Below are 18100 nucleotides of genomic sequence, written 5' to 3' on the forward strand. Positions count from 1 at the left end.
TAAACATGATACTAGACGGAGACTGTCAACTTCCCATGGGGGGAAAAAGGGGGACCTCGCGCGATAATGTGAGACACTCCAGGGACGGGTTTCTTTCCTGTTGGAGCAACGGTTGACGACGCACTGTTGTTGTTGTTACAGCTTTTCACCTTTTTTTTCTCGAAACAAATTGATAAAATGGCTGGACGTGACTGCAGCTTGAAAAAAGATACAAATAAAGATGTTCGACCTTTTTGTTTGTTTTTTTTTTTTATATAGGGGTATTTGTCCCTATGTTGGGACTGGTAACAAAATTGGGCTTACCAAACATAATTATTAACGAAATTGTGCAATTCCTTTTTTCAGTTTTCAACAATGCTCCACAAGCAAAAAACGGCTTTTTGGGTTAATTTTAGCTTTTGTGACAATTTTGAGCGAAATAGGTGAAGATTACTCATTAATACCCTAACCTGAAGTTGATGAAAAAAAAAAGATTTTATTCAGTTCAGTTTTTTCAGTAGATAATATTTCACAAAGTGTTTTGCGATTTAGCCGAATAGAGATTTGGAGATCCTTTCAGCTATTTGATCAATAAATTGTCTATTGACACAATTTCTAAAGGCTAATCAAAAGTAAGAAATGTTTCTAGATAAAAGAACCTACAGGATGGTAAAAACATTTTTCATAAAAAAATTATTTTTTTAAATCGCTAATAAGGCCGTTGCAATTTTTTTCAAAGTTTATGAGACCCCCCCCCCCCTCCCCTCTTCAAAATTGGTCCGAAAAATCGGGGGGCAGAAAAAATATATTTTCAAAAAACTTGGAAACAGAAGTCTAATCAACTGAAACAATCTGAAATGCATTTTCCTGCATTGATATACATATTAAGCATGTTTGGACTAATTTAAAAATATTTAGAATTTATATGAAATTCCAACAGCACCGTAAAAACTTTTTTTCCCCAATTTTTGTTTCGTCAATGCTTAGATATTTTGGAAACTCTTTATTGCAAAACAACGTTCAGGTGTAAAATGCATTTTGAAACACTTTTTTCATTCGAATGTTGAAACCTTGACGAGTAATTTATGTTTTTTAACTTTGTAATTTTTTGCCTAAAGTTTTTTTTTTGTTTAAAGGTTGATTTATAATCAGATAATTTGTACAAAAAACTATCATATAAATCGTTGTTCATATTCAGCCAATCTTGATCAACTTATTCTAAGATTTGATGCTATAAGAATGCATAAAAACTAGAAAAATAAATTATTTATGGTTTCTACGACCATATTACAAATTTCTCATCTCTCGTCGTTTTCAAGCGTTTTTTTTTTATCTTATTTAAGTTTTTTTTTTCATTTTTCAGTTGCAGAAGTTATCTTGTATTGTTCTAAAAAGTTATATTGCAATACAAAACATAAAAAAACATCAATGCAAGATAACAGCGAAGTTTTTTCTCTAAAGCCATCGAATCTGGAAGATAACTTCAGCTCGATTTAAAAATAACTTCTTGCAAGATAACTTCATATCAGTTTTTGAAAGATATTTTCTGTAAGATAATTTCAGCTCGTTTTATACTAGATTACCTCTAGTAAGATAACTTTTGCTCGATTTCTGTAAAAGAGCATTAGTTCGATGATTGTAAAATAACTTTCTGCAAGATAACTTCAGCTCAAATTCTGCAATATAAATACAAGTCAATTGCTGCATAATAACTTCAGATCAATTTCTTCCTGATAACTTCAGTTATGGACAAAATAATTCAATGGAATTAAAAAAACTTCCGTTGATTTCATAGAACCAAGCTGCAGGATAACTTCAGTTTCGGGCAAAATTATTGATCGTGAACAAATGAAATAAAACCAGCAAAAGCAAAAGGGTTTTTGGAACTAAATTGATTTTATTTAGCTGAACTTATCATACAAGATAGGCATTTTAGAACCTTGATTTAAAAAAAATCATGACCAAGTTTTTGGCAAAATACTGAAGAAATCATTTAGGTCTAAATTTTCTAAAAAATATGTTTTTAGTTATTGATGGGAAAATGATCCTAAGGATCATAGGAAAATTATAGGCTACTTTAGAAAATTTTGATTTTTGGTTCACATATGACCCATCAGGTTTGAAGTTGGCAGCCCTGCTATCGGTGTGCGGCAAGGCTGTATATCAAAGGTACTCGCGATCTTGCTTTGCATTAGTGTGAGTGCATGACTCCGTGCCACTAAAACCAAAACAATAGCAAACGAACAATGGACCGTGCCAGGAAAACCAAAACATAAACAATGTCAGTGTCAGTAGAGTGAGAGAGTCAGAGATAACGGTTTTGACAACCGCACTACTACACACTCAATCGCGAGTACCTTAGGTTTAAAGCCATGGGTGTGCGGTCCGTTGAATATGAATTGTTTAGTCGGTTGTTTTTATAGTGAATCGCCTAAAAAGTATTGAAAAGATTATACAATGTGTAGATTTGCATGTGGAAAGTGAAGATTTCCTGCAGTTTTGGGAATTTGGACAGTTTTCCGAGATTTTTGTTTTCTACGCCGCTTGGTCAAGGGTTTGACAGTTCATCGTGGCGGCTTCGCTCTTGCAGTTGTATTAGTGTGATGTGGGCTAGCTCGTTCTAAGGGTGGTATTCAACTCGTTAGAAAAATCAAACAGTGCGAAAGAAATATAAGCAGTTTGCCAAGGAATATTTTTGGAAGTGTCTTCAAGCAATTTCATCTGCTACTGGAAAAGGTGTTGCAGATGGAGAAGAAGTACTTGGAAGATCAGCAATGCTTGGTGGGCCGTCTGCGATCGGTTGAGGTTGGTCGGAGAACGTGGATATCGAGCTGGAGCAGCAGCTGACCAAGCATATCTGTACGCCATGACGTGAGTCGTTTCGGCAGGAATAAGATCAAGCTGCTCGTGATAGAGGATCGTGAGCGCAGCTGGAATTCCGGACGCATACGACCAAAATAGGGGGCAACTCCCGGGTGCTTAGGACTACCAGAAACTTGGTGAGATCTATCCAAACTGAAATTTTCACATTTTGCCTACTTTTCAACAATTATTAAATACGCGCTGATCCCTGTTTTGCCTGATGGGATTGGAAGTTTAAAGAAAGGTCGAGGACCCGTCTGGTTCTTGTACTATATTTAGGTAGGGCCACACAATGCCCAATGACTTCGGAATGGAGCACTTCCATTCGAGCAGTTTTTGCTTTTTTCTACAATGTATTTCTTATGGAACGAACTGTCAAAAACTGCTCGACTGCGGGTGCTCCATTGTGCCGCTAGGATTTCTACCATTCTAAAATGGGCCATTGGAAGCAGCGCGAGGGCTGTCATCACCTAATACCCGGGCTTGAGATAAGCTGTATCAGCACAACCCAAGTCTGATACAAACTATACTTTCCCATAATTTCGCTACCAGCCAGCGGGTATTGAATTGGAACACACACACTCACACATGCACGCACACACACACACACACACACACACACACACACACACACACACACACACACACACACACACACACACGACCCATCAGGCTTGAAAGGGTTTTAAAACAAGCAGGAATAATCTTGTAACACAGCAACTCCATTGCAAAGAGCATGAACCGAAAAAAGTTCCCCCGAACGGGCTTAAATTTTTTTCTGGAGGTCCCTTGGCTAAAATAATTAGACCCGTGATTTTTGTTTGGCCTTTCAAGGAAAAATAATCGAGAAAATCAGAATAAAATAGCGTTTTGAAAATGACAACAACAGGAAAAAACCTATTTTTTCAAGAAATTTTCGAAGACTTTAAATTATTTTTTTAGAGGACCAAAAGTTGCGTCTTTCAAATACGAAAATTTCAGTACCCAAAAAGTATAGTCCATCGCTTAAATTTTAAAGTTATCGCAGTTTATGCTCTTTTGGAATTAAATTGCTGTGTATAGAATTTTCCGATCGAATTTTTTGCTACTTTTTTCAATGAATTGAGTCCATAACTGAAATAATCTTGTATAAATTGACCTGAATTTGTTTTGCAAAAATCGTGCTGAGATTTTCTTGCAGAGAGTTGCTGAGGTTGTCTTGCAAAAGCTGACCTAAAGTAATCTTGCAGAAAGTTATCTAGCAAAAATCGAGCTGAAGTTATCTTGCAAAAAATCAAGACAAAATCGAGCTTAAGTCATCTTGCATATTCCAGGATTTTTTGAAAAAAAATCATACATGTATTTTCTATACTAAAAACATAACATGTCTTGGTTTTTATTTTTCTTATTTCATTTTAAGTATTTTGATTTGCTTTTTTTGTTTATGATAGTTTTTGGCTTCTCTACAACCACCACCTCCACTTCCAACCTTAGAATTTAAGAATTTCTTCTTTCCTAGATTTATGAATCCTGAAACTACGTTTCTCTAAAACCCTTGTTAGACTGACGAATGAAACCTTGCGAAAAATTTGTTGCGAAAATCGCAATTATTCGGACAACTTTAACAAGGCGTAGGTCACCCTAAGGGTCGTGTTTCGTGGGATATTGCTGTATAACAAAATAGCGTATTGAAACATTTTTCGGTTATTTCAACAGATCCATAAAATTGTAACAAAATGTAATTTAAAATGTTTATTTTATGCTTTCAAATATGTACTGACTTCAATTATTTCTTCGAATCAAGCAACGTCACAATCTCCGCATGCTTCTGCTTCTCCGCCAACATCCGCGCAGTTTCCCCAAACCGACTCACCCCCTCGACCTTCGCCCCATGATCCACCAAACACCGCACGATCCCCAGATGTCCCTCGTAGGCCGCGATGTGCAGTCCGGTGTAGCCATTTCCGTCCATGGCGCCGACCTTGGCCCCTCTGTCGAGCAACTGATCGACTATTCTTAAGTTCCCACTACTGCACGCGTAATGCAGCGGCGTAGCCTTTTTATGGTCCCGAATGTTAACGTCGATGCGGGACTCGAACAGCACGTCCAAAGTGTCCAGCGCGTTGTACTCGACGGCCAGATGTAGCAGCGAGGGTCCCAGAATGTCCCCGCCAAGCTGGCAACACTGCCGGGTGAGCTCGTCGGCTTCGTTGTCGTACCAGTCGGGGATGGTTTGGCGAATTTTCCTGTAATTGTAGAACTGCATCAGGAAGTTGACCAAGTGGATGAAGTCTCCCTGGCAGGACCAGAACGCGGCGCGATCGCCGATTTTTCTCAGGAAGTTGAGATGGTTGTCGGTTGGTTTTTCGTTGATCATGGCGAGGAAGAAGTTTCGAATGACGTCGTGGTTGTCGAGGAACGTTGTGAATGTTTCGACGCAGGGAAGATTAGGTGAACTGTTGAGGAAGTTGTAGAGGTAGTTCGCACAAAAGTATTCAGCGTAGGACAGGTGGATGAATTGGGGTGTTCCGGCAACCAGCTCGATGAGAAGTGTTTCGTCGTCGACGATCTTGTGAATAAACATCTTTAACCTGCTGCTGAAGGTTTTGTCGACGACCTTAGAAAGTAGATTCGCCGGCATAACCTTGTAAATCGCTGCTAGTTGGTAGTCTCGCCCACAAATTTGTGTGATTTCTTCAAAATATGGAACAAAACGCTCGGTATCAATGTTCAATTTCTTGCTGATTGTGAGATGGATGCACTTTTTGGTAAACTTTTCGTACAAATCCACCACAGTTATCGGTTCGAGAGATTCAACGCGTTCACCGTCACTTTGAGCAATCGTTTCGTACGACTGTGAGTAGATTTCTGCCAGCATTTTGATCATCAGAGGAAGTCCTGTAAAGTCATACTTTCGCCGCTGGATGTCACGGTGGAACTTGTCGAGCAGATTTCCAGCAAACTGCTCGAATTTGGCTCGGTTAGAGTCGGCAACGTGCCAGAACTTGCGAAGAAAATCTAGCTGGTTGCGTTCGTCAAATCGTTCCAACTTCATAGCCTTAATGTCCAGGGTCTTCTCGAGCATCTCCTGTAGTCGTCTTCTGGTATTTATGAGAATTTTCAAGTTATCTCGATGAAGCAGAATGGTGATGTAGTTCAGCACACGTTCCAAGTTGACTCTGCTCAGTTCATCAAATGCGTCCAAAAACAGCAATATTTTGGTGTTTTCATTTCTGAACAAGCCAAGACTTTCCGCGGATAAGTCTGTCTCCAACACGTTCAGCACATCGTCCAGCGTTTCAGCGGGTGGTAATTGGTGATTAAAGTTGTTCATGTAAAGCAAGAAAACTGCACTTTCTGGATAAATTTGCTGCGCATAAAAGGCCAAATACTGCCAAAGAATGCTTTTCCCCATGCCCGGTTCTGCGACCAGTACGAACCTTCGTTGATGCTCAAAAGTGGTGTAGAGTTGGTCTACAAAGTCAGTATCCTTAATGTTGTTGTAGAACAGTGCATAGTCGTCTATTCCTGTGCCCATTTGCTCCTTCACGACCTCGATTTGACGATGGATGAAGAATCTCTCAACGTCTACGAAGCTCGTACAGCTTCGCTTGGAGCAGTTCCGGACAAAGTCGCCAAGATCACGCTCCACGTTCTTCAGAAACCGCTGACCGTCCTCGAGCTCCAGGAATGATCTCTCTTTCGTCGCAGTTGTACTTTTCTCCCATTCCTGAAACGACTTTTTGAAACTGTTGAAAGGCTGCTCGAGCTGACTTGAGCTGAACCTGCCCAAATCGTCCGGCCTGATCCAGCTGCGCATCCAAAGTCGCCAATCGCCGTTGATTTCTTCAAGAAGCTTATCCACGTTTGGCTGCGAAATTGCCAGTATCAATTCATCGAAGAATCTTTCCACCGTGGCACGATCGATTGAAGGAGGCAGCAGTTTGTTACGAGAATTTCCAGTCCAGAAGTCCTTCATTTTTGCTGATTCGATGGAAATCGACGCCATGTCAAGTGGTTCAAATTCTTCAGCAAGTCTTGTGTACAACCTGCAAACTCGTGGATCTTTGTTGTTTTCAAAAATGTTATCAGCAAATTTTACCACTCCATCGTGCAACGAAAAAATCTGCATCAAAGGTGTTTTGTAACTTTTCAAAATGTGCTTCATTTCCCCACCGCTGAACAGTTCCTTAATAGCGCAGCAAATACTCTCAAAATCACGATTAACATACTGCTCAAGTAAATCGATAGTTTCCTCACTAGGCTTAAGCCTCCGGTATTCACCACCAACAGTAAACTTAAACAAACTATCAACCTCAACACCACTATCCGAATCCACCAACGAATCAAGCTCTTTGTTCGTAAAAATCACAAACCATTTCCCCCCTCCACCGTGCGGCCAGTAATCCCCCACCTCGCAGAACGACTCCAAATATTTAAACAGCGAAAAATTCCCCTTCTTCCGCGCCACCTCATCACCCGGAAGCAGCATCTCCCCGGTCAAACAACCCCCCGCTTCCGAGTGTTTGGCCTGGATGAGCCACCACTCGGTCGACGGCTCCAAAAACAGGCCCACGTCGTCAAACTTGCCCGCCGCCGCCATTTCGAAGGCCAGCTTGAAGGGGCGATTGCGCAGGGTGGCACGCTGCAGCAGTACTAGGGCGATCCGGCGCTGGAACTCTTCCCCCGCACCGCCAAGGCCATCGCACCGGAAGTGGGTTAGTTCGCCGGACGCCATGGCTGGTGGAATTTTAGAATTATAGCACAAAATTGGCTTGAAGTAATGTAAAACTTACTAGTCTAGTCGCGAACGTGTCTACGAATAATGCTCTAACTGGCTTAAGATTGGAGTAGGTTATGCTCCGGACTGATGCAGCTATCAATCCATATGCAATAACGATAACGCTATCTTGTGTTTGGATAGTAATTCAAACTAAACTGCAAGCAAACACTAAATTTCTCCGTAATTTGTGAGGTAGGCATCTTGGTCACAGATTTACGACATAGCTTATAACATTACAAAAACAAAAACAAAAACAAAAACAAAAACAAAAACAAAAACAAAAACAAAAACAAAAACAAAAACAAAAACAAAAACAAAAACAAAAACAAAAACAAAAACAAAAACAAAAACAAAAACAAAAACAAAAACAAAAACAAAAACAAAAACAAAAACAAAAACAAAAACAAAAAGAAAAACAAAAACAAAAACAAAAACAAAAACAAAAACAAAAACAAAAACAAAAACAAAAACAAAAACAAAAACAAAAACAAAAACAAAAACAAAAACAAAAACAAAAACAAAAACAAAAAATAAAAACAAAACCCAAAACCCAAAACCCAAAACCCAAAACCCAAAACCCAAAACCCAAAACCCAAAACCCAAAACCCAAAACCCAAAACCCAAAACCCAAAACCCAAAACCCAAAACCCAAAACCCAAAACCCAAAACCCAAAACCCAAAACCCAAAACCCAAAACCCAAAACCCAAAACCCAAAACCCAAAACCCAAAACCCAAAACCCAAAACCCAAAACCCAAAACCCAAAACCCAAAACCCAAAACCCAAAACCCAAAACCCAAAACCCAAAACCCAAAACCCAAAACCCAAAACCCAAAACCCAAAACCCAAAACCCAAAACCCAAAACCCAAAACCCAAAACCCAAAACCCAAAACCCAAAACCCAAAACCCAAAACCCAAAACCCAAAACCCAAAACCCAAAACCCAAAACCCAAAACCCAAAACCCAAAACCCAAAACCCAAAACCCAAAACCCAAAACCCAAAACCCAAAACTCAAAACCCAAAACCCAAAACCAAAAACCCAAAACCCAAAACCCAAAACCCAAAACCCAAAACCCAAAACCCAAAACCCAAAACCCAAAACCCAAAACTCAAAACCCAAAACCCAAAACCCAAAACCCAAAACCCAAAACCCAAAACCAAAAACCCAAAACCCAAAACCCAAAACCCAAAACCCAAAACCCAAAACCAAAAACCAAAAACCCAAAACCCAAAACCCAAAACCCAAAACCCAAAACCCAAAACCCAAAACCCAAAACCCAAAACCCAAAACCCAAAACCCAAAACTCAAAACCCAAAACCCAAAACCAAAAACCCAAAACCCAAAACCCAAAACCCAAAACCCAAAACCCAAAACCCAAAACCCAAAACCCAAAACCCAAAACTCAAAACCCAAAACCCAAAACCCAAAACCCAAAACCCAAAACCCAAAACCAAAAACCCAAAACCCAAAACCCAAAACCCAAAACCCAAAACCCAAAACCAAAAACCAAAAACCCAAAACCCAAAACCCAAAACCCAAAACCCAAAACCCAAAACCCAAAACCCAAAACCCAAAACCCAAAACCCAAAACTCAAAACCCAAAACCCAAAACCCAAAACTCAAAACCCAAAACCCAAAACCAAAAACCCAAAACCCAAAACCCAAAACCCAAAACCCAAAACCCAAAACCCAAAACCCAAAACCCAAAACCCAAAACTCAAAACCCAAAACCCAAAACCCAAAACCCAAAACCCAAAACCCAAAACCCAAAACCCAAAACCCAAAACCCAAAACCCAAAACCCAAAACCCAAAACCCAAAACCCAAAACCCAAAACTCAAAACCCAAAACCCAAAACCAAAAACCCAAAACCCAAAACCCAAAACCCAAAACCCAAAACCCAAAACCCAAAACCCAAAACCCAAAACCCAAAACCCAAAACCCAAAACCCAAAACCCAAAACCCAAAACCCAAAACCCAAAACCCAAAACCCAAAACCCAAAACCCAAAACCAAAAACCCAAAACCCAAAACCCAAAACCCAAAACCCAAAACCCAAAACCCAAAACCCAAAACCCAAAACCCAAAACCCAAAACCCAAAACCCAAAACCCAAAACTCAAAACCCAAAACCCAAAACCCAAAACCCAAAACCCAAAACCCGTAAAAACGCCATCTTGAAAAGAACTATTTTTTACTATATAGAACTATGTTCGAGACTAACATTTGAAAAAGGCAAAATATTCCATATTACGCCAAAATGTTGTTTTCGAAAAGAACGGAAAATTACTCGAATGTTTCATTTTTAACATTGAAAATCGACCATTAGTTACTAAAATATCGACATTAGAAAATATGTCAAAATAATTTTTCGTTTTTTCCAAAAATCACTTTTTCCAAAAAAATCATAATTCGGCGGCAGAAATTTTGAACATACTTCTCTTTGGCTCAAAAGTTGAAGGTTTTTGTCAAAATATACGAATTTTAAGAAATTGAGTTTGTGTGAAAAAAAAAAGTTAATCAAAAAATATGCCTTTTTGTGTACCTATTTTTATGATTTTTCCGAAGACACCAAATTAATCAGAAAATTAATTCAAAAACAGATTTCCAAATATTTACGTACCATTTTAGTACAAAAAGTTGCCAAAATTGTATGAAGACTTGTATGGTTGAACCAATGGCACAAAATAGCTTCATTGACCTCAAAAAAGTTTGAGCAAAATCAAAAAACTCAAATAAAATCCATTTCCGGTTTAGGTAGAGATTTGCTCTATAGTAGATATTTTTAGATGTAACATAAATTTTGCAATCAAAAATTACTCTACATAAATTTCGATGTTCAAGTTATAGGGTAGAGGACCCAGAAATCGCCCACTTTATAGTGTCAATCTAGGAAATTTGATGAGAATTTGATGACAATTTATGGTTTTTGGTTCTATTTGTTGTAGAACGTTGATAAACTATTTGATTTTAAGTTTCCACAAGGTTTTTATCATTTACCTATTCATTTTTGATAAAATTTTGCGTTTTCATAAAGTGCTCTGAAGAACCTATTTTCGCCCCCCTCAATCCAATTTTCGCCCACCCTTGGAACCAGTTTTCGCCCACGACAAAAATCATGAAATCAAATGAAATTATGACACAAAGCTAAACAAATATGGCCTCCTATTGATACACAATATGTTCCCGAAGCTAAATTTCATTGATGTGCACATATTTTGTCGTACATATTATAAATTGAGGTTCAAAAAATCCTAGGAGTTTTTTTCAGATATCCTACTTATTTTGAGATTCTCTGTCTAATATAACTAAAACCAAATCATGTTCTCACTCTCACTAAAAAAATATGACTGAATCAAAATTTGTGATATAACTCATGTGTCCCTGTTCACCCAAGATAAGGGCACACAGTTACAATTAGTTCCACGTTGTTGTTGATTTTGTTAGGGGAGCTTTAACCCTATGGGTCATTTGCTCCCGAATTGACTCAATATAAAACATCGAGTACCTCTTAGGCGTCATCCATAAAGTATGTCACGCTCTAGGGGGGGAGGGGGGGGTCTGAGCAAGTGTGACATTGCGTGTTATAAGTATAGAAAAAGCATGACAAAGGGGGGGGGGGTAAATTTTGGCTGATTTTAGCGTGACGTACTTTATGGATGAAGCCTTAATAAAAATATTAAAGCACATGTGTAACTACTTCTGCATCCTCTGCTTAATTTTTTCTCATATGTACCAGTAAACTTTTACAACATTTGAACCTAAACCTAAGTAATTAAAATGATTATTTAACCTTTAACAATAATCTAGAATGTTCCAAATATGTTTTCAAGCACATTTCGCTGCGATTAGGAAAGTTTTTATGGTAAACGAAAACTGGTTCTAGATAAAATCTTAAAACACAATACTAGATTTCGCCCTGGTCGAAAATTGGATCGAATGTTTTTTCATGACCCCAGAAATCGCCCACTTTATTTTATTGAAATAACCTTTGGTAAACGTTTAAAACAGGTAAATCACTAGATTTTCATGAAATTCAGACATGCAGTGAACTAATGAATTATTCATTCACATTATTTTCGGACCAAATGAGTTGTTTTCCCTCATTAACATTATTACCCGCTGTAGTCTTAATTGACAAAAATATGGCGGCTGCAGTAAGGCATTTTTTGAAAAGCTTATAAAAACTTAATAAACAATAGAAATTCATTAGGAAAGTTTCAATTAGTACTAGAAATGAATGAATATGTAAACCTGCATAATAAATTCAACCAAAAAACGGTATGAGTTTGCTAAATATAGATTAAATCCAGTAGGTGGGCGAAAACTGGAGCAGGGCGAAAACTGGGTCCTCTACCCTAGCAGCTTTCAAATGATTATTCAATGTCAAAAAAATTGAAAGTATCGTTAAACTTTTCGATCTTTCGAAATAACCTATTTTCAGAAAAAAAAATCAAATCGACCTCAAAACGCCCAAAAACACTTATTTCCGACCAAATAATGTTGCGCAATTTATTTTTTGTGTGACATATCGACTAAAAAATTGATTTTTTTCAAGGTTGTAACTATTTTTTCCGAAAATGTCTAAGTTATACCTGCAACTTTGCCAAAGACACCAAATCGATTAGAAAATCAGTTTTTTTTAAATATTTTAAAAGCCTTTTTGTATGGACGGTTTCCAAATTTGTACTTGTTTGGTTTTAGGAAAAGTACAAACAAAGTTTTACCCAAAGCGGAAAGAAAATTGGCAGAAGTCCTTTCAATTTTGGTTTTCGAATAAAAATTTACATTTGCAAAATTGTGGGTTGTGATATTAATTTGTTTGTGCAAAATTACGACAACGCAGAAAAAAATTATGGTTTTAATTCATCTGGGAATTGTGACAGATTTTGTGTCAAAAGAGTGTTATTTTCATCAGTTTCTTTTGAATTCCCCTTTTTTACACTTTCTAAAATAACTCTAATGAGTAAGGAAGGTTCAAAAAGGTTATATTCAACAAACCAAATTTGAACTTTCCAATTTTTTTTTGCGTATTTTAAAAAATACTCCGAAATTCGTCGGTTGCAAGTTTTTGTTATACAAATTTGAAATTTTCTTTAATTAGTATTTCTATGTTCCCCAGGGTGACAAGAAAAAATTAAAATTTTGGGAAATCTTAAGAGAATCCACTTGCTCGATTCTTCTGTAAACATAAGTAACTTTGCCAATTTTGAGCCAAAAGGTTAAGGGGTTGCTATTGATCGTTGAAATTTGTATAGAAAAAATCGCAAAAAATGTAAGGGGAAAGCATAAATATCAATATGTTATCAAAAGGTGGCGTTAAATACGTCAGATCATTGCCAAGTGTGAGAATCAGATGTAATATTTTATGACAAACAACTTTGTCGAAGGCCGCAAAACGATCTGAATTAATCGTGACGAGTTATTAGCGATTTAAAGAAGACGTTTATGTATGAAAAGATTTTTTCTCCTACTTTAAAGATGTATATCGACCCTTTAATCTTAACCGGTATGGCTAAAAATTGGAACAATTACTAATTTTTGCCTAGGGAATCGGTTCAGGAAGTATGCCAGATGTCAATTTTTTATTGTCACCCTAATGTTCACTTATCAATTTGAAAAATAAGATTTTTTGGGTTATTTGAACACAATAAAAATATCATTGTAATATTACATCTGGAAATGAGTACATCTTTTATGTCAGAAAAAAGTGTAATTTTACCACTAAAAATGTGTAAACTAACCTCTTTTTCGTTGTTATGCCACATTTTCAGTCTGAAGTGATGTTACATTACATCATAAAAAATGTAACATTAAACCATTCATTTTTAACATATTTTTTTGCTTAAATATAATGATTTTTATTTATTTCAAATTTCAGTATGATTTAACAAATTCAGTATATAGAGTACACAGCAAAAAAAGTGTTTTATGGTGTAATTTTACCTCAATGTGACATTACACCAGAATAGTGGTAAATAAAAATTACACATGTTCAGAGGTAAAATTACACATTTTTTCTGACAGAAAAAATGTCCTCTCCAGATGTAATATTACCATAATTTTTTTCTGTGTTTGTATGTCCTTATTTTAAATTAAAAATACATTTTAAGAAATTCATAATCCAAACTTTTCTGAAAAAATACAATACATCCAAATTGACAAAAATTCAATAACTGTAAATTTCCCACCACCAATAACTCAAAAAGATGTATCGAATCCCATTTTCGGTGGGCAAACATTTGCCCATCATGATGATCCTGCTGCTGCTACAGCTGCTGCTAGAAAACCTCCAAAACTTAAGTACAAAAACGAGCGAAAAATAACGAAAGAAAAAAAAAACCGATTGCATGATTCACCTTTCTACCCGAGGTTTTTGCCGACTTTTATCGTGCCCATAAATTATCCCAAATGATGTAATAAAGTCTCCTCTCCGAGTTTCGGGACGACGAAAGTTTTCTCTGTGTGGAAGCTGCTTTTGCTTACTTTACCTTTCGGTATGATTCGCTACGGTTTTTGGGTTCACTTTCTTGGCGGGGTGAAAAAGGACCAACTCTCTCTCTCTAATGCGATATTCAAATTGGGCAACTTGGGATGCATTAGAAGAGAAGAGGGAAAATTTGGAGGGAAGTGGTTACAAAAATGGGAAAATTGCATTCCGGAAAATATTATGCTATTCTCGGAGATGAAACGATACTCTTTTTGCTCATGTCATGTAAAATTTTGAAAATATTTTTTATTCTTTCTCTTTCTTTTCAGAATGATTAGTGATGGTTGGGGAAAGACTGATTATGGCGGATAAGCAGCGTTATTCCACGCAGGAGACTATCCAGGTAAGTTTTAAACAATGTTTCCAATAATGTTGAACAAAAAGATGAAATCTTCATTTCTTGAAAAGAAACTCAAATCAGTCAAGCAAAAGTGCCACATTTTTCAAACAAAAGCCCCTTCCCATTATTCATAGCCTTTCAACGGCAAAAAGAGTGAAGACGAAATAATTTAGGCCACATATTTTTGCTCCCGCGGAAGCGCAAAATAGAAGGAATGTCAGTCAGTCAGTTTTTTTCCGGTCGCTGGCTGGGAACAAGTGGTTGGAGTTTGAGCTAAATATTCATAAGTTTTCAACTCGGAGTGGTTTTGCAAGCAACAATTCTGGTTCGGCGAAATGGAAGTCGGGATTTCTGTTTTTTTTTCAGCTCTCTCTCCCTGAAATAACGTTTAAACAAGGATGACAGAAGGCAAGGCGAGCGGAAACGTGGAAAATTCAGAGGCTTTTCTTTCTTTGAAAGGGAAAAGAAGGAGAGCAGAAACATTGGCCGTGTTTCCGATTCGTTTCGTTTGTTCATTGAATTTAAATTAGGCTTATTTCCATCATAAATCTTGATAGTCTCTCCAACTGGCTGGAATACTGACTTTTGGCTGGTGAAGGAGTGGGAGGAGAAATCCATGGGCGCTTTTTGAAGAAATGTTTGATTGTTTTATGTCATTTATATTTTTTTCAATTTTGTGCATGGATTTTTTTAAAGGTCCTATAAGTTTTTGTTTGTTTCATATGTTTACAGGATCTTTAGGAAAAACTGTAGAACTATTCACTAAATTTTGTTTTACAAAATTTAACAAATTCATTTGTATAAAAAAGCACAGAACAATAAAATATAGAATAAATTCTAAACAAACAGAAATGTTCTTAAAAATTGAAAAACACACAATTTGGATTTGAAATTTGAAACACAAAAAAAATCCGTGAAATTTGGTACTTTCCGTGGAATCGTGTGAAATTTTAACATTTTTCTCCATCCAATACACTAAATTCAAATACATTGATAAACAATTGTATCTGTATAGCTTTAGTTATGGAACGCTAACTAGCTCCAAGTTGAATAAACATGTTTCCTGGATTAGTTTTAAGTTTCAAAACACTTTGAGTTGAAACATAGCAATATTTACTTTTCATTACAGTAGCACAGTGAGAGAGCTGAATTGCTCAGCATCAATATACAAAAAGTCATTGCCCATTGAGTCATTCAAAAATACGTAGTTCTGTGAATTTTACAAAATGATACAATTGCAATTTTACAATTAAACAAAATGATATAACTTTCGAAAAGTATTAAAAATGCTGATCATTTGATACCATTGTAAAAAAACAGAAATTTTGTGTATTTTTTCGGAAAAACGTAGTTTTGTGAAAATTTGAGTACTTTCAAAAAATATTGCTATTACATTCGAAATGTACGAAAAAATCCCAATCATTTTATACTCATATTGTAAAAAACTGATATTTTGAATTTTTTTTTTTCGGAAATACGTAATTTTGTAAAAACTTTTAATACCTTTAAAAAACTGTTATTACATTCCACATGTTTGATAGAATCCCGATCATTTAACACCCATATTGTGAAAAACTGAAAATTTGAGCATTTTTTCGAAAATACGTAGTTTTGTAAAATTTTTGAGTGTTTTCAAAAAATGTTGCTATTTCATTCAAATTGTATGATAAAATCCCGATCATTACCCATATTGTAAAAAAAACTGAAATTTTTAGAATTTTTTCAAAAATACGTAGTTTTATGCTTTTTTTCAACAAAAAAATGATCAAATCAAACCATCCACATTAACGACCCCAGGTCTTTTGTGGTCTCTATTGCAAGTTTCTGCTCGAACCTAGGAGTCCGAAGGCTTGAATGGGGAGAGCACCCAAACCTCTTTCTACTCCAAGGAACCTTCCACCCCAGTGTTTGAACTGACGACCTTTGGATTGCGAGTCCAACCGCCGCCAGCGATTCCACCGGAGTAGGCTTGGTTTGGTGTGTTGTTTGTACTTATGGCATGGAGACGACTCCTACACCTGGACGGCCTAACAACCAAGGCCGGGACCGACATTTTACTTCCTCATCCGATGGAAGGTTGTAGCAGATGGGAATCGAACCCAGAATCATTCGCTTACAAAGCGGACAGCGTAACCATTCGGCCACGCACTGCCACACTGCCAAAAAAATGATATTACATTCGAAATGTTTGCAAAATCCTGATCATTTAATACCCATATTGTAAAAATCTGAAATTTTGAGATTTTTTTGAAAATACGTAGTTTTGTGAAGGTACTAAGAACTACCTTTAAAAAAATTGCTTTTACATTCGAAATGAATGAAAAATCCAGATTATTTGATAACAAAATTCCAAAAATTTAATGTAGAGTATTTTTTTCAAAAATACGTAGTTTTGTAAAAATTTTGAGTAATTTAAAAAAATTGTTATTGCAATCCACATGTTTGAAAGAATCCCGATCAATATACAAAAAGTCATTGCCCATTGAGTCATTTAAAAATACGTAGCCTTGTGATTTTTTTTTGTGTATTTTCGACAAAAACAATGATATTACATTCGAAATGTATGAAAAATCCCGATCATTTGATACCCATATTGTAAAAACTAAAATTTTGAGTATTTTTTCGAAAATACGTGGTTTTGTGAAAATTTAGAGTATTTTCAAAAAATGTTTTTATTGCATTCGAAATGTATGAAAAATCCCGATAATTTGATACCCATATTGTAAAAAACTGAAATTTTTATTATTTTTCCAAAAATACCTAGTTTTGTGATTATATTTTGAGTATTTTCAAAATAAAAATAATATTACATTCGAAATGTATTGAAAAAAACCCGATCAATTGATACCCATATTTCAATACCAATTATTTTTAAGTTTCTCCAGAGAAAAAAATTGCATTACAGGAAAAATACGTGAAATTTTCATGAAACTATAATTTCAATGGATAGCAGCCATCATCCCGATTCCAAAACACCATAACTTTTTGATGTCTGCATGATTTTTCATACGATTATAGCCGACGTCTCCCATATAGCCAAAATCCCATAAGCTCTGTGCTTATTTGCTGTGGTTTTGTTATGGAATTATACAGTTTTTGCACATTGTTATTACAAAATTAAGAATATGAGGAGGAAACAAAGAAGTGTTTGAAACATTTTTTGTCAGATATAAAGTGAAATTACTTTAAAAATAAATTAAAACTGCGTTTGATTTAATTGAAGTCTTTAAATTATTTGAAACTTTTACAATTAATTTCCTTTCCGTTTTCATTTTTTTTTTCAGGTTCAGATATTTAAAATTTATTTTGATATCTTTGCCTAAAAAAACAAAGAAAAAACCATATTTAAGTATCTGTTTTCCTTAAACACTTATAAAAAATACGTTACACCCATGGCCAACGCCATCCGTCGGCACTCTTCTCCTCAGCCTCAGAAAAGTAAAACAAATAGCGACAGCATTAATTTCTTGACGTCCGCTTCTTGGATCCCGTCCAAAGGCCCTGGTTTCAACTCCGGCTGCTACTCCCAAGCACGGTCTGGTGAACATTCGCTCACCCAGAATTTGTTACATGTTGCGCTGTCCAAGGCTGGAGGAAAAAGGGACACATTTGCAGATTCGCTTTCCCGTTTTCCAAAATCTGATTTTTTATTCCACCAGTCATTGTTG

General features: G+C 36.3%; 2 protein-coding genes across 2 annotated transcripts in view; one reads left to right on the forward strand and one right to left on the reverse strand.

Moving 5' to 3' along the window:
• Window positions 1-18100, forward strand: part of LOC120418014 (protein sickie) — a 295005-nt gene that overhangs the window by 6951 nt on the left and 269954 nt on the right. The window contains exon 2 of the mRNA XM_052708393.1: window positions 14362-14435. Within this exon, the coding sequence (XP_052564353.1) occupies window positions 14373-14435 (63 nt within the window). The 5' untranslated portion in view covers window positions 14362-14372. The remainder of the gene's footprint in view (window positions 1-14361; window positions 14436-18100) is intronic.
• LOC120418069 (uncharacterized) lies at window positions 4483-7755 on the reverse strand. Its single transcript, XM_052708399.1, has 2 exons — window positions 7617-7755; window positions 4483-7560 (listed from the first exon to the last, which is right to left on the reverse strand). The coding sequence occupies exon 2, from the start codon at window positions 7556-7558 to the stop codon at window positions 4607-4609; it is 2952 nt and encodes a 983-aa protein (XP_052564359.1). The 5' UTR covers window positions 7559-7560; window positions 7617-7755; the 3' UTR covers window positions 4483-4606.

The sequence above is a fragment of the Culex pipiens genome, chromosome 2 (genome assembly GCF_016801865.2).
Source record: "Culex pipiens pallens isolate TS chromosome 2, TS_CPP_V2, whole genome shotgun sequence".
Lineage (NCBI taxonomy): Eukaryota > Metazoa > Arthropoda > Insecta > Diptera > Culicidae > Culex > Culex pipiens.

What these genes read in the sequence shown, in the direction of transcription:
- LOC120418069 (XM_052708399.1), bottom strand. Translation starts at nt 7,558, where the DNA reads ATGGCGTCCGGCGAACTAACCCACTTCCGGTGCGATGGCCTTGGCGGT.